This window comes from Maylandia zebra, linkage group LG23 (genome assembly GCF_041146795.1).
Source record: "Maylandia zebra isolate NMK-2024a linkage group LG23, Mzebra_GT3a, whole genome shotgun sequence".
In the NCBI taxonomy this organism is placed as follows: Eukaryota; Metazoa; Chordata; class Actinopteri; order Cichliformes; family Cichlidae; genus Maylandia; species Maylandia zebra.
In genome coordinates, this window is record NC_135188.1 from 28,331,250 (window position 1) to 28,345,696 (window position 14,447).

At 42.3% G+C, this 14,447-nt stretch overlaps 1 protein-coding gene across 7 annotated transcripts in view; it reads right to left on the reverse strand.

Annotated features, from left to right (window-relative positions):
• The window catches only part of LOC101483814 (plakophilin-4), a 78,390-nt gene that overhangs the window by 21,862 nt on the left and 42,081 nt on the right, over positions 1 to 14,447 (reverse strand). For all 7 annotated transcript variants that reach the window (XM_076880689.1, XM_076880687.1, XM_076880686.1 and 4 more), the window contains 3 exons: positions 8,540 to 8,710; positions 7,596 to 7,797; positions 6,788 to 6,920 (listed from right to left, as the gene is read on the reverse strand). In XM_076880689.1, coding sequence (XP_076736804.1) covers positions 6,788 to 6,920; positions 7,596 to 7,797; positions 8,540 to 8,710 — 506 coding nt within the window. The remainder of the gene's footprint in view (positions 1 to 6,787; positions 6,921 to 7,595; positions 7,798 to 8,539; positions 8,711 to 14,447) is intronic.

The following is a 14,447-nucleotide window of genomic DNA, read 5'->3' on the forward strand; positions in this document are numbered from 1 at the left end:
GTCTTCAAACTTCACAACAGTATACTAGGCCTTGGGTGAAAAGTACCAAGGTTCGCTAAAACATTTCAATAAACGATATGGAGTAATATATCATATGAAAGGGCCTGAGGAGAGCTGTACAACACACTTTTTATTCTCTCAATATGACACAGTATGATTTACTTTCCATCCACAGAGGACTGTCTCACCACAGACAGAAAGTCAAAAGCATTTAGCAAAAACAGGTGAAATGACTGCTGGTGACACAAAGTTAAACTTTCGGTAAATGGTCTGGTGCTTACATATCGCCTTTATACTCAACTTGACCACTCAAAGCACTTTCTAATACAAGCCTCATTCACCTAATCACACAAACATTGAAAAAGTGCTTTTATCTACACCAAAACACTTTATCAAACATTTACACAGACACTCTGATGGGTTCATCTGAGGGGCAAAGATGCACAGATAGTGGAGCCGGGAGACTGATTCAACGACCTTCATGACAGGTCGACAACTCGCTTCCCCACCTGAACCACAGCCACCCACCTTTCAGCTTCGAAGGGAGCAACTGAAGAGACTACCAATTAGAGTGAAGGATAGCATTGACTGACATATGAGGGGTGTGGCAAATATATTCAAGTGGACCATTCAGCCTGGATGGTTCATTGGTGACCAATCATCAGCTACAAAGTGATGATCAATACAGCTGGGTACCTTTCATATTTGAATCCAGTAGTGGTTTTTGATACGGGCGACACGGGCAGTTGCCGGGGGCGGCATCACGGGCATCGGCAAAAAAAAAAAAAAAAAAAAAAAAAAATTACTCGTACTCATGCTGCCCCGACATCATGCCAGGGCATATTGGGAAAGTCGTAGGCACCGATTGGTTTTCTATCGCCCATTTGCTGGGAGTAAGGGCGCCCTCCGTTTGCGAGGCGCGCCTGCTGCTTGCGGCACAGGGAGGAGAGGGCGGGGCGGCGGGGGATTCTCTGGCTGGCTGGCGCAGCATCTAATAACCAACTCGCAAAATAACACAAAATAAAAACAAACCAACAACCAGGAAAACACCAGACATCATGATACAGACTTATAATTTGCACTGATGTTTTTTCAAAATTCTATATGTGAAAAGTGAGCGCGAGAGCCCTCAGTGCACCTGCTCGCTGCTGTGCTGAAGTCAAAGTAAACTTTATGTGTGAATGTGTGTGTGAGAATGGGTGGATGACTGGATGTGTAAAGCACTATACAAATACAGGCCATTTACCATTTTATTGTCATCTCCGCTACATACAGTCCAGTATATAGAGAGACGAGACGACGAGGCTCCAGTTACAGCAGTACAAGTAAACAAACAATAAATATAAGAAGAGTAAGAAAATAAATATACACTTTAGGACTCGGGTAAAGGGATCAATAACAATTTAAAATTTATAATTTACAGTTTGATGATTTAAAGTCTCACACACACAACACATCGAAAGGTGAGGGGGCCTGCTGCCTCCAAGTAGAGCACATTTCATTCATAATGTTGTAAATCCAGGCCCATCATGTATTCATGATTTGAATCCTGGGAAATCCCAGAAATGCACCCTCGACAAAGTGAATCTGTGAACTAAGGTGGAGGTGTGTTAGGTTATGTTGTCGCGATCCTCGAGTTGGGGGATGGGTGTTCATACTGGAGTGCAAAATTAAAACCAATGGAAGATGGACAAGAAAAGTTCAAAGCCATCAGGTGCTCCGTTTATAAAAATGAGAAAAGAGGAGGAGGAGAAACGAGCAAAAGATACAGATAAGCAGATGTGTCATTGGATAATGGCAGGTCATCCTGAAACAATCAGAATCAGAATACTTTATTAATCCCTAAGGAAATTATGTGAGTTACAGTTTCTCCAAGAAGAAATGGTAAAAATAGTAACAGTAACAGACTAAACTCCAAACAATACATTATGTTACAGATTTCACACATTTAAGAAATAGCACTAATATATACAGATCACTCAGTTATATATATCAAGGATTAACAGAGGTGATTATAAATAAATATCAAGAAAATTGATGAGAATATTCCAGAGTAGAAAAGAGCGCGTGTTCAGCACAATATTAGTCATTGTCAATTCTTGATTTGTCCTGTTCTCATCGTGTGGAGAATTATGATGGCTGTTTGGTAGCCGTTTGCATACAATGCAGAATCTCTCTCTCTTCATGCATGTGTGTGTTTCTCTGGTGAAATTCAGTATGGCTCCAACAAGCTTTATGTTAATGTACAATCCATAATATGTTTTGTGTGTGTGTGTGTGTGTGTGTGTGTGTGTGTGTGTGTGTGTGTGTGTGTGTGTGTGTGTGTGTGTGGGGGGGGGGGGGGGGGGGGGGTGCTAGGACCGCCACTGTTTGAACCAATACCAAACTGAAAGAGCAGGGACACAACTGGGGAGACAAAGGTAAATAAACATGGAGACAAGGCTAACTTCCACGGGAGACCCTGAGGACAAGACACAGAGACAAAAACAAAGACACAAAAGGAAACTAACAATATCAAACAAGAACCAGACATAACCTCAGAGACACTCGGAAGAACTAAACTTGAAACTAAGCGGTAGAAGAATCATGAGTCCATAACAAAACTTGATTTTGGACTTTGACACTTGAGCCTTTGTATGGACATATCTTTGAAAAGGTAATTAAAAAGAACAAGATCAGAAGCTCTGATCTCTTATGCTGTTTACAGATGTAGATTGGTTAACCAGTTCGGGGCAGATCAGGTGTAGAGATTTGTCTTTCTACCTAAAAAGCACATTTAAACAACTCATCTTCAATCTCTCTTTCCAGATATCACCCAGTTCTTTAAAAATTGTCTGAATGGTTGGGATAAAAAGTACTACACACCAGAAGATAAAATATGCATATCTGATTTTGGAGGGAACCGTTACTTCAAGGTGGAAGCAAATGGAGTAGAAACACTGGTTTTCAGGCTTGTAATAAGTCACTCTTCATCAGTTTGTGCTTTCTGATCGGGTGCTGCTGGCTGAAGACAGAACGCTGAATAATCACAGAGCTTTCCCCTCCTCAGCTTCATATTAGAGAAAAGAAATTCAATCAGAAGGCAGAAATGGGAAATAAAAGCGTTTTCTGTGCCTCCTGGATGAGTTTCAGATTTATGTCTTACACACATAACGGGATAACTGTCACGGTTGCGCATTAGTTTCAGACTTTAACTGTTTGCATACGCACAAGGTCACCGTTAGTGTGGCATGCTCACAGGAGGAGAGATTAAAAACACACGTAAAAGACGGACGTATCAGTCGTTAAATGAATTCAAAGGAATCAAACAACTGTCAGGATGAATGAGCAGCAGTTTTAGATCTATTTGGTAACCATCCATGCAGTTTCTTTGGACCTGTGCAAATGTTTGAAGGTGATTTTGATGGTTACATTTAACCCGTCCGAGACTGAACCTGGATTTAACTAAGCAAACACAGATGACGGTCAAACTATAGAAAGTTTTTGAAAATGAAAGAGCAATAGAAAAATAACTTTTGAAGCACATTATGACAACTTTGAGTTTTAAGATGTGTTCTTACAAACAAAAAAACCCCAAAAAAAAACCATTTTAAAGACAAAAGCACTGATTTTATGTGCCGATGAGTTTCTGAAATAGTTTGGAAGGGAACCAGGACACAAAGCTGCAGACGCTTCTCTGTGCTGTGCTCAGAACTTTCTCTTGTCATCTCGAAATAAACCCCATCTCAGGAGAGCTGCATGCGCTCCCCGATTCTCTCCGACTCCGCGTTCAAACCGTCATTGAAAACATTTGTTTCTGGCTAAATGAGCAGGCTTGTGTCCAGGCTGCTCCAAAAGCTAATTAAAAGCTCATCACCAAACAAACCCAAAGGCACTAAAATGGCTCTCACGCGGAGCCGCGCCGTCATTTAATGCACGGGAAGCCGAGCAAAGAAAGAGAGCGAGCGCGCGTCGGAGCGCCGGCACATTTGGCACCGACGTCACTTAAAGTTTTGTTGGAGCAGATGGCGCTTTGGCTCCAAATTTGGCAGCAGGCATCAAAAAAAAAAAAGAAAAGAAAAGAAAAGAAAAAAGAAAAAGAGGAAGAAATAAAACAAGATTTTGATTCCTGTAAGCTGAGAATACACTCAGAGACGACACAGTTATACAAAGGGAGAAACAGGAGTCAGAGCAAAAGAGCCACTGAAGGTGGACTCAGATGGTTGAGACTAAGAGAAATCCAGAAATATCTGAAGTATCAAAAAAGACTGAAAATATCAAAACATTTTAATTTGCTTAATTTTCACGTTTATTTCTTATTTATTGTTATTTATTTATTCAGAGATCTGTGTGCCCTTTTAGGGATTTGTCTTGATTTGTGTTGATGTCTGATTGCCTGATCAAGGATGATTATCTCCTGTGGGAGATGCAGTTATCTTACATCTGATGCTCATTTCTCTGTATATACAACGCTCAAAAAATTTCATGAATGCACTGAAAACACATCGGATATGAATGGGAAAAAAAAATCATGCTGGATATCTATAGTGGTACGAGCTGGGCAATGTGTCAGGAGGGAAAGGATGCCTCATCGTTTAATGGGTGAATTTAAAGATACCTCAAAATGAAAAGATGATGTGGCAGGGTACTCTATTTTGATGAAATTTCATGGCAGCAGTTCAAGATGGTACTCAGTAGTTTGTATGCATGCCTGACCACATAGATGGTGTCCTGGGGGTTCTTCGCCCAGACCTGGAAGCAGGGCACCACTGACCTCATGGACAGTCTGAGGGGACTGAATGGACCAAAGATCAAAAGGTGTTCTTTTGGATTTAGGTCAGGTGAGTGTAACAGCCAGTTTCTTCATCCCACAGGAACTGCCTGCAAACCCTTATGTGGTATGAGGCCGGGCTTGGTCATGCACCAGGAGGAACCCAGAACCCACTGCACCAGCATAGCACTCCTGACAGTCGGTCTAAGAACTTCATCCCGATACCTAATGGCAGTCAGGGTGCCGTTGCCTAGTCTGTAGATGTCTGTAGGTCCCTCCATTAATATGCCTCCCCAGACCATCACTGACCCACCACCAAACCGGTCATGCTGAACGATGTTACAGGCAGCATAACGTTCTTCACAGGTTCTCCAGACCCTTTCACATCTGGCGCATGTGCGCCGTGTGAACTTGCTCTCATCTGTGAAAAGCACAGGTCACCAGTAGTGAACCTACCAACTCTGGCATTCTATGGTAAATGCCAATTGGGCTCCACGGTGCCAAGCAGTTAGCACAGGGCCCATAAGAGCATGTCAGACCTTCAGGCCACCCTCATGAAGTCTGTTTCTGATTGTTTGGTCAGAGACATACTCACCAGCGGCCTGCTGCAGGTCATTTTGTATCTCTGGCAGTGCTCCTGTTCCTCCTTACACAAGGGAGCAGATGCTGGTCCAGCTGATGGATTAAGGGCATTGTACGGCCCTGTAACTGCCTGTCTCCTCCATGCTCTTTAGACTGTGCTGGAAGACACAGCAAACCTGGCAATGCCATGACTCCACCAGGAAGTCGGCCTACCTGTGCAGCCTCTGTAGGGTCCAGGTATCTCCCCATGCTACAGTACCAATAGTGACCCTGATGCTGGTAAATGCAAAACTAGTGAAAAAATGAATAAACAAACAAAGAAAACCTATAAAAGATGAGAGAAAACCATTCATGTTGTGGGGAGTGTGTCATGAACCAGAATGTTCATGACACACTATCCTGTGTGCCTATCCTCTGAAGCCTGTTAGCATATTTATTGTTATACTGCTTTTCACCCACATCAGTACTTCCCTGCACAGGGAAGGAGGCGTTACAATTACTGAGATCAGCAGCAGACTGATCTGACTGAGGTTTAGAGTTTATAAATATGTGATAATGACACGACTAACATATTTTACAGCAGTGAAGCAGAAGTTCTAACTGAATGATGCAGAGAAGGGCCGTCAGGTTAGGCAGGATCCTTTCACTCTTCCACTCAAGAGAGTGTCTGTTCCTCTCTATCAGCCCGTCCCAGCAGCTGCACCATTACTTGCAAAGAAAGCAAACTGTGCACTTCATAACTGTGGGATTTTGAACAGATGTTTCCTGATCCCCCTCCCCCCCGCCCAACAACAGTGTCACCTCTGCTGTCAAGGGATGAAGACCGCTGAAAGTCAGTTTCTGATTTGACTGTTTGTCCTGTAGATGCATCTCCTCTAACCCTCCCCTTAAAAACTGCACTCTGGATAATCCAAACACTTTTTGAGACAGCTGCCTGTCACTGTCATTAGGAATGTCAGTCTTACTAAACATGCTCATTCTGCTGGCACTTCTGGGGAACACTTAGTTTTATTTTACCTCTTTTAGTTTTAGAGTGTTCTGTTTTGCTAACTTTAATAATGTCGATGTGCAGCATAAAAGGTGTGGATCACTGTGCAGAGAAAAGCACCAGTGTTCATGTTTGCAAACTGGAACCAGCTTTTACTCTATTAAATTGATGTTTTAAAATTAACGGGTGATTAGACTTGCTAGTATTTCAACGGATTAAGATATAATTCTTTCTGCACCGTATACAATGAAATCCCTTTAATCCTGTTTAAATAGCTTGTCCTGTCCCCGACTGGAACTCTTAATGGGTTCTTCCTGATGTTTTTTGGACAGGATCAACATTAATTAGGTCTCAGCACAGCTGTTTTTGAAACCTTTAGACACGGCAGCAGCGACTGAGTCATATCTGTGACGTTTGTCTGGTTATTTTTACCCAGACAGACTGCCCAGCATGTATCATCCCCTTACCTCCACCTTGACCCTGTTGTCTCCGTAGCACAGGTGCTGCAGGTAGGCGGCGGCGTTGGCTTGGACAGAGGGGAAGTGATGCTGCAGCATGTGGATGACCTCGGGCAGCTCGGGGTCACGCCAAGCAAACTCCCTGATGGGAAACAGAGAGAAAAGTCTCCATAAGGGTGGCTCACCTTCTACGCTCAGCCATTTTTGGTTTATTTGTGCTGTTTTGTAGCATCTTGGATTCATTATAACACTTCTGACATTTTTTTTAATGTTTAGCTATTTTCTATTTTCAGAGGATTTATCCTTTTGATTGCCTGATATTTAACAAGTAAATCAGCAAATAAGCAAACAAACTAGGATGACTGAGCAGAGCATTGGATGGTGCTGAAGACATTCCCACGTATATTGCAAGCATCTACTATGGGTTTTAGCAATTTTGTAAAAAATAAACACTCTTTGTCAAGTAACAGAATTTGAATAAATTGAATACCCACTCTGTGACCACCTACATCACTGTGTAAAAGTTTGAGTGATTTGTGTGTTTATATTGCTCATCATCAGCAAAAACGGGGGCCAAATTAATTCAGTGAGCTCAAACAGCCAGACTCCAAAAACAAAAAATCTACGGCCAAGAGATGAAAAAGAAGTCCTGCAGCAGATGGCGAGGCCCCAACAGAGGCCTGCAGACAACACAGAGACAGCCTAAACCCCCCCAAAATAAAGACTGTGGCAAGCTCTCTCACATTAATACACCAGTATACATGCTAATTAAACTGTATTGTACTGAGAAGAACTGGTGGTTGGAGACTTTGAGTACCTGGGGTCCTTGTGGATGCTCTCGATGGACGGGGTTCGGGTGACCACCTGGTCCACCAGTCCAGAGTGCCTGTGTGAGTAGACGGGCTCGCCGGGAACCCTGAAGGAGTCGACGTATACAGCTGCAGAGCTCAGCCCATAGCTGCTTCTTTGGTACGGCAGCGTGTTGCAATGGCTTGTGGTCCGAGGGAGAGTCCCCATTCCTAAGAAAATTAGGAAATTTAATCTGTGCTTTCTTTCATTCGCGATCAAGGATGTGTTTCTGGAGGCAGTTTACATCGTCAAAATGCCTCCAAGGTCACATAAAAGAGAAAGTAATATTCTACATTAAGTGCTTCAGCAGGCAAGGAGACGAGTCTCAGGCCAAACCTGTTTAAATCTTGACTAAACAAAACTAAAATGGCTCCTTAGATCCTCCACTATCAAACTCTACAGAGCTTTCAGCCTTAAATCATTCAGCAAAGACTTCAATTAAGAAGCTGCCGAGTACATGAAAGGTTTCAGCCTAATTAAAGTTTGACCTCGGGGAGCGATAGTAATAACAGTTCCTGTGCCTGTAAACCACGATTTCCGCCACAGATTTTAAAGGAATAATTTCTAACCAGATGTGAAACTGAGCTCCATCTCAACCTGGGGAAACAAGAAAAAATAAAAACTGGGTCGTCTGAGTAACTCTCTCATTTCAAAAAGACTGCTACCACAACCCAATACCACCACCAGCAATGCTACGGATATGATACAGATTTTCTGGGGCAGTTAGCATTTACTTCCTTTTGATTTCCAGTTAGATTTAGTGCTGAAATGTATTGATAATTCACAGTAAAACATAAATTTGATTTATTAGGACATAAAATTTGTTAATTTTATTTAAATAACCAACTGTCACATGCAGCTAGCAGAAATATTTCCTTATAAACAAGTCAAACTTCTGCTGATGTGCAGTACCTGTGTTTGTCCTGTAGAGGGAGCCCTGTGGGTCGTGGGTGGGGCTGTGGTACAGGGGGCTGTGGAAGGAGCGCTCGTCGAAAACAGGCGTCATGTGGCAGTCTGGAGACAACGCCGCCCTCAGCTCTGGATCAATTTGCCCGCTGTGACCGGCGTATGAGCTGTGGAGCCCTGCAAGTAGACAATTAAGCTTTTAAATAAACGTTATTTACACCACAGTAAACATAAAAATGTTTACTGAGGTGGCCTCCTCCATACTACACTCACAGAGGATGAGGAGACATCCTAATAGTGTTACCGGCAACTTTGTTAGGTACAACTGTTCATTAATGCCAAAGTCTTCTCAGCCAATCATATGGCAGCAACTTATTTAGGCATGCAAATATGGTCAAGTCACCCTTTATGGTGAATAAAGGTGATTTAAGCAACTTTGAATGTGGTACGATGGTTGGTCTGAATATTTCAGTAACTGCTGACTTACTGGGATTTCCACCACACAACCATCTCTAAAGTTTACAACAAACAAAACATCCGGCGAGAAGCAGTTCTCTGGGAGAAAATCTCTTGTTGACGTCAGAGCTCAGAGGACGATGACCAGACTGCTTCATACTGAAGGCAACAGTAACTCAAATAACCACTCGATACAACCAAGATATGCAGAAGAGCATCTTCTACACCAGGTGTGTCCAACTCCAGTCCTCGAGAGCTACTTTCCTGCAGCTTTTAGATGCATCCCGACTCCAACACAGTTGAATCAAAGGGTTGGATTACCACTTCAGCATGCCATCAAGTTTGGCAAAGGCCCAGTAATAAGCTATTCTGTCGGAACAAGGATGCATCTAACAGCTGCAGGACAGTAGCTCTCGAGGACTGGAGTTGGACACCCCTGTTCTACAGCAACAGAAGACCGCATGGAGCACAGCAAACTGAGGATTCACACTGGCTCACCAAAACTGGATAGTAGATGATTGTAAAAATACTGCCCAGTCTGATGATTTTCAATTTCTGCTGCAACATTTGGATGGTAGCGTCACAATTTGGTGTAAAAAGCAGTAAAGCATCCTGCCTTCTATGAAGGGTTCAGGCTGCTAGTGGGGTAATTGTGTGGGGGATATTTTCTTGGCACACTTAATACAAACTGAGCATCGTTTAATCACCACAGTCTACCTGAGTGTTGTTGCTGACTCTTTATGGCCTCAGTGTACCATGTTCTGATGGTACACCTCAAGGTACTCATGTCACTTGAGCTACTTCACATGTACTGTGTGCAGAAATACTGAAAAATGTGCAAGAAAACACAATGTCTAATATCTAAGAAAGAAAAAAGAAGCCCAGAGCTGCATGACACCAGCCTATCATGGTCACACATGAAATCGCCTCATTATCTGGCTCGCATGCTTGTCATCAACTTGTGAGACCGTGCCAATCCATACTGTTCAATACTCTGTATTTTAAGTCACCAGAAACTGTTGTTGCGCCTATAAAATGCATGAAGACTCTGGTCATTCAAACCGTGCTGTAGGCTCAGACACCAGCAAGTCAAACAAGTAAAGCAGAGGGTTTTTCCATCCTCCAATCTCAGAGCAGATCAGTTCAAAGAGTGCTCCAATTATAAAGAAGCTTTAGGGCATGAGGGGGGCAGCCTCGGCGGATCAGTCCAACAGCTGAAGCACACAATTTGCACTTAAAGCTGGTGATGAAGGAGCCATTTACTTCTGCAGTTTGCCTCTCTCAATTTACATAAATGTCCTAGTGAAAGAGATGGGCGCTCTGATCTCACATGGCTGGATGTATTTCTGAAAGAAAATGAAAAAATGAAAAAAAGCCCTGTTCAATCTGGACCTCGGGGTCGTACTCGAGGGCTCTTCAATGGCCCATAAAGAGTGTGACCTTCAGGTTAGAGGATGCTAAAGCTACCAAATGTATGAAATGTGCTAGAACGACACAGAATCAGGTTTCAAGGGGTTCGCAAAGGCTTTTATCAAACATCGAGCACTGCAGCGGCTCCTAAACTGGAGATTACTACACTATTAATAATATAAAGATGACTGTGTCCTGTGTATAATTTATTACAGCTAAACTGTCAATGTCAAGGCTGGTTTGCATTGTTATAACTAGAAACCAAAATAGAATCTGAATAATTTCGTCCTCAACCCGCTTATCTGGTGAATAATGTAACAATTTCTCTGAAACCGGATTTATCTTTTTATCCATTAAGGTTTAAGCTAGTAAACTGGTGTCAGCGGTTTACAGCCGTTTCTGTCAGTTACTCAGACTACTTTTCGATATCCCAACCATTTAAGCACTCTGAGACACACTTTCACACACTAATCTAAAACCTTTAAAGTCTCCAGTCCCGTGGAAACTTGATTCAGCAGCTTGTGAAGCCTTCTTCAGCTGCCACATCTTAAAGTAATGTAGTAACAGCTCAAGGATGTTTTTTTTTTTCTTTTTTTAGCCATCTTGTTGCAGATTTGCCGCTAGGCCTGGGATAACTGGGATTCATTCACTAATATTTTAGTAGAAATGTTCTTATCTTTCACAAAAAAATACATCTGTACCCAAAATTACCATCAGATTAATTAAACGTGCACACCTACCTATTTTATTCTTACCACAGCTGTATATGTGTGAATCAGACTGAATCTGAACCCACAGGCTTGTGCATCCTGTATACCACCATGCTCTCATCTCTCTAATTTAGGACAAATACATCCAATTCCAGGAGAAGCAGAGAAAATGGTGACGATGTTGCAAGGGAGAAGTCTGCACTGGCAACGCAAGAATAACGCAGAAGTCATTTTGAATAAATAAAATGAGACATGAGATGATGTGAGGTAAGGAATATTGGAGTATCTTTAAATGAAAAGCCTGCAGCTTTACATTTAGTGTTTTGTTGTCTTTACATGCATTTAGCACAAAATTTCTAATTCACTAAAATTTCAGCCATCTATCGACAACTTAATTACCATTTCAAACAATCTTTTACGTTGAGCTTTTAAAATCATTTATCCAATCATTTTAAACAATTTTATACATTTTTATGCTACTTCTAAACCCAATTTCAGCCACTTACCCAATAATTTTAGCTAAAATGCTTATTCACGGCTTTAAACCACATTTTTAAGTTACTACAAATTTCTACAATATCAGCCATTTACCTACCTACCTATTACATTTAGTATCTATTTGAACAATTTACACATTTACATTATCCATATATGGTTTTACACTATTTCATCTGCTGTCTTTAGATATCTGTCCATGTATGACTTTTAGCTAATTATGCTAAATCAGACATTGCGGATCAATCCTTGTTACATGAAAACAGATCCTTCCTGTATCTATTTTTCTGTTTTCAATCAAAAAGAGATCTGGGAAGACCAAAACTTAAAAATCTGAAGCATAATAATGACAGCGCTTATTGAAAAAATTATTTCCACAAAAAACAAACAAAAAACCAGCTCATCTTGCAGTTGCATTCGTGTTTTGGAGGCACACCGGGTTTCAGTACCTAAGCCACGAGTTTCACTGATCAGTAATAGCCTAATCTTGTATATCCATCTATTGCTTATCTCACTCGTGTAATCTGGGATTACGCTGGATCTGCAGGATAACCGGGAATAAGGACTTAGGCGACGTATTAGGCCACTTAGCAGCACTGCAGGATGAAAACCAGTCAGCTAGAGAATAGAAGGCATTTTATTTAGTCCACTGATTCTGCCTCCTACCCACACACAGACATAACGCACAAGAAATCCTTCCATCCTGTTTTCACACATGCACAAACACAACAATAGCACGACACACAAGATGCACAAATGCATATTCATATTCTTGACACATATGCTTGAGCTGACGCACACAAAAACAGTGCAGAAGAAAACATATGAAGACTAGTACAATAAAGCCTTCCAGTGCAGTCAGCTGATAATCACATGCTGATGCTCCATGGGGCTTTGTGATAGAAACTCCCCTATATGGGTCAGTGGGAGCGGCTTAGTAAAGTGGCAGAGGGCAGGACGAGGCATAAATCTGTGTCGCTGCGCTTCTCCGACAGTAAATCCTCCACCGGCCTCGTGCAGGGAGGAAGCTGTCGATAACCAGTTAACAGGCAAGGAGCGGCTGCGTCCTAACGTTTCCAGAATACAAAGCTCACGTCCTTCAACATCACCACGGCCCTGGCGACAGAGTCAAACACGTCTAGTTCAAAGCCACTTTTGGGTCTGAAATGTGCTCCAAAGACGCCTCAAAGGCAGCTGTAAGCCAGGCTCATTGAACAGCCTGGCAGCAGTACAGAAATAATCCCTTCTCAAGTTTCTCAGCCAGCCTCGGCTGTCTCAACCAATCGGAGAGGCACAAAGTCAAAAGGTTGGCTCTCAACAGAAAGTCAGTCAGCTTCTCATCATCCACTTAGCGTTGTTATTAACTCTGTAGACTGACAGTAGCTGCTAATTTTGATGAGTGGTCAAACTAATTTCATCCCTCAAAGCTTCACAGTTCCCACAGTTCGCATAAAACAAAAGGAAATGTTTAGTGGCACTAAATGTGTTGACATTTCACCAGTTTTACTCTATTTTTAAAGGTTCCCACTAAATGACATATTAAACACAAGCAGGTTATTTATCAGGCAAACGGGCCAACTTCTGTTCTCCATTTTATCTCATTTTCAGAATAAGCACAATGAAGACGTCAAAACTGACACACTGAGCTATAATTAATAATAAAAATAATCACGGCGGCATGCATGAATGACAGACTTGCAAACTCACCCTGACTGCAAATCCACTCCTAGCACCTCATTAGACAAACTGAACTCACCTGGAGGCCCGTGTGTTCGCCAGTCTCTCGTTAGGTGAGACCGAGCTGGAGCGGAGCTGCGGTGACTCAAGAGTGGACTGTAGTTAGTTCTAACAAAGGCTCTGTGGTGTGTACTCACACTGAAAAGTACTCACTGCTTAAAAATATATAAATACACGGTGAGCTGCCAGACATCAGAGCAGCTTGAGATGATGAAACAAAGGTAGAAGCGTCATCTTTCTATCCACCTAGAAATGGTTCAGTTTAGTTTCAGCTTCTTTCCAGGCCCACATTTAACAAGCTCAAATCTGTTATGTAGACTTCCCAGCCTTACAAGTTCAAACTGAGCAGAAAGGTGATCCAAGTGACTTTGAGCGTGGCATGGTTATAGGTCAGAGTGTTATAGAAACTGCTGACCTACTGGGATTTTCCCACACAACCATCTCTAGCGTTTACATAGGCTGGTCTGAAAAGGAGAAAATATCCAGTAAGCAGCAGTTCTCTAGGTGAACACGCCTTGCTGATGCCAGAGATCAGAGGACAATGGGCAGACTGCTTCATGCTGATGACAATAGTGACTCGGAAAACCACTTATTATAACCAAGGTCTGCAGAGAAGCATCTTTAAATGCACAAAATCCCGAACCTTGGGCTACAGAGGCACAAAGACCACTCTAGGTGCCACTCCTGTGAAGAAAGTGAAGTTACAACTTGAGTCTCAAATCCTCCTGCAACATTCAGATGGAACAACCTAGAAGTGTGGATTTGTCCTCCCTTATATCGGCAGTTCTGCTGGTGGTGTAATGTGTGGGGGATACTTTCTTGGCATACTTTGGACTCCTAAGTATCATGTGACCATGTCCATCCATCTATAACCACAGTATCTTAAATCATCACAAAGAGAGTGGTGAGGGAGGCAGAGCCTATTATGGGAAGTGAGTTTCCTTTCTTCCAGAAGATGTACGAGCACTGATGCACTGCCCAGCCAACGGTTCATCAAAGGCGCTCACAACCTTAACCGCAACCTGTTCCAGGCCTGTAAGAACTCACATGAGCTATTTTCCTGGACAAAGTATGACTGTTTATTAATTAATTAATTGCCAGACGTA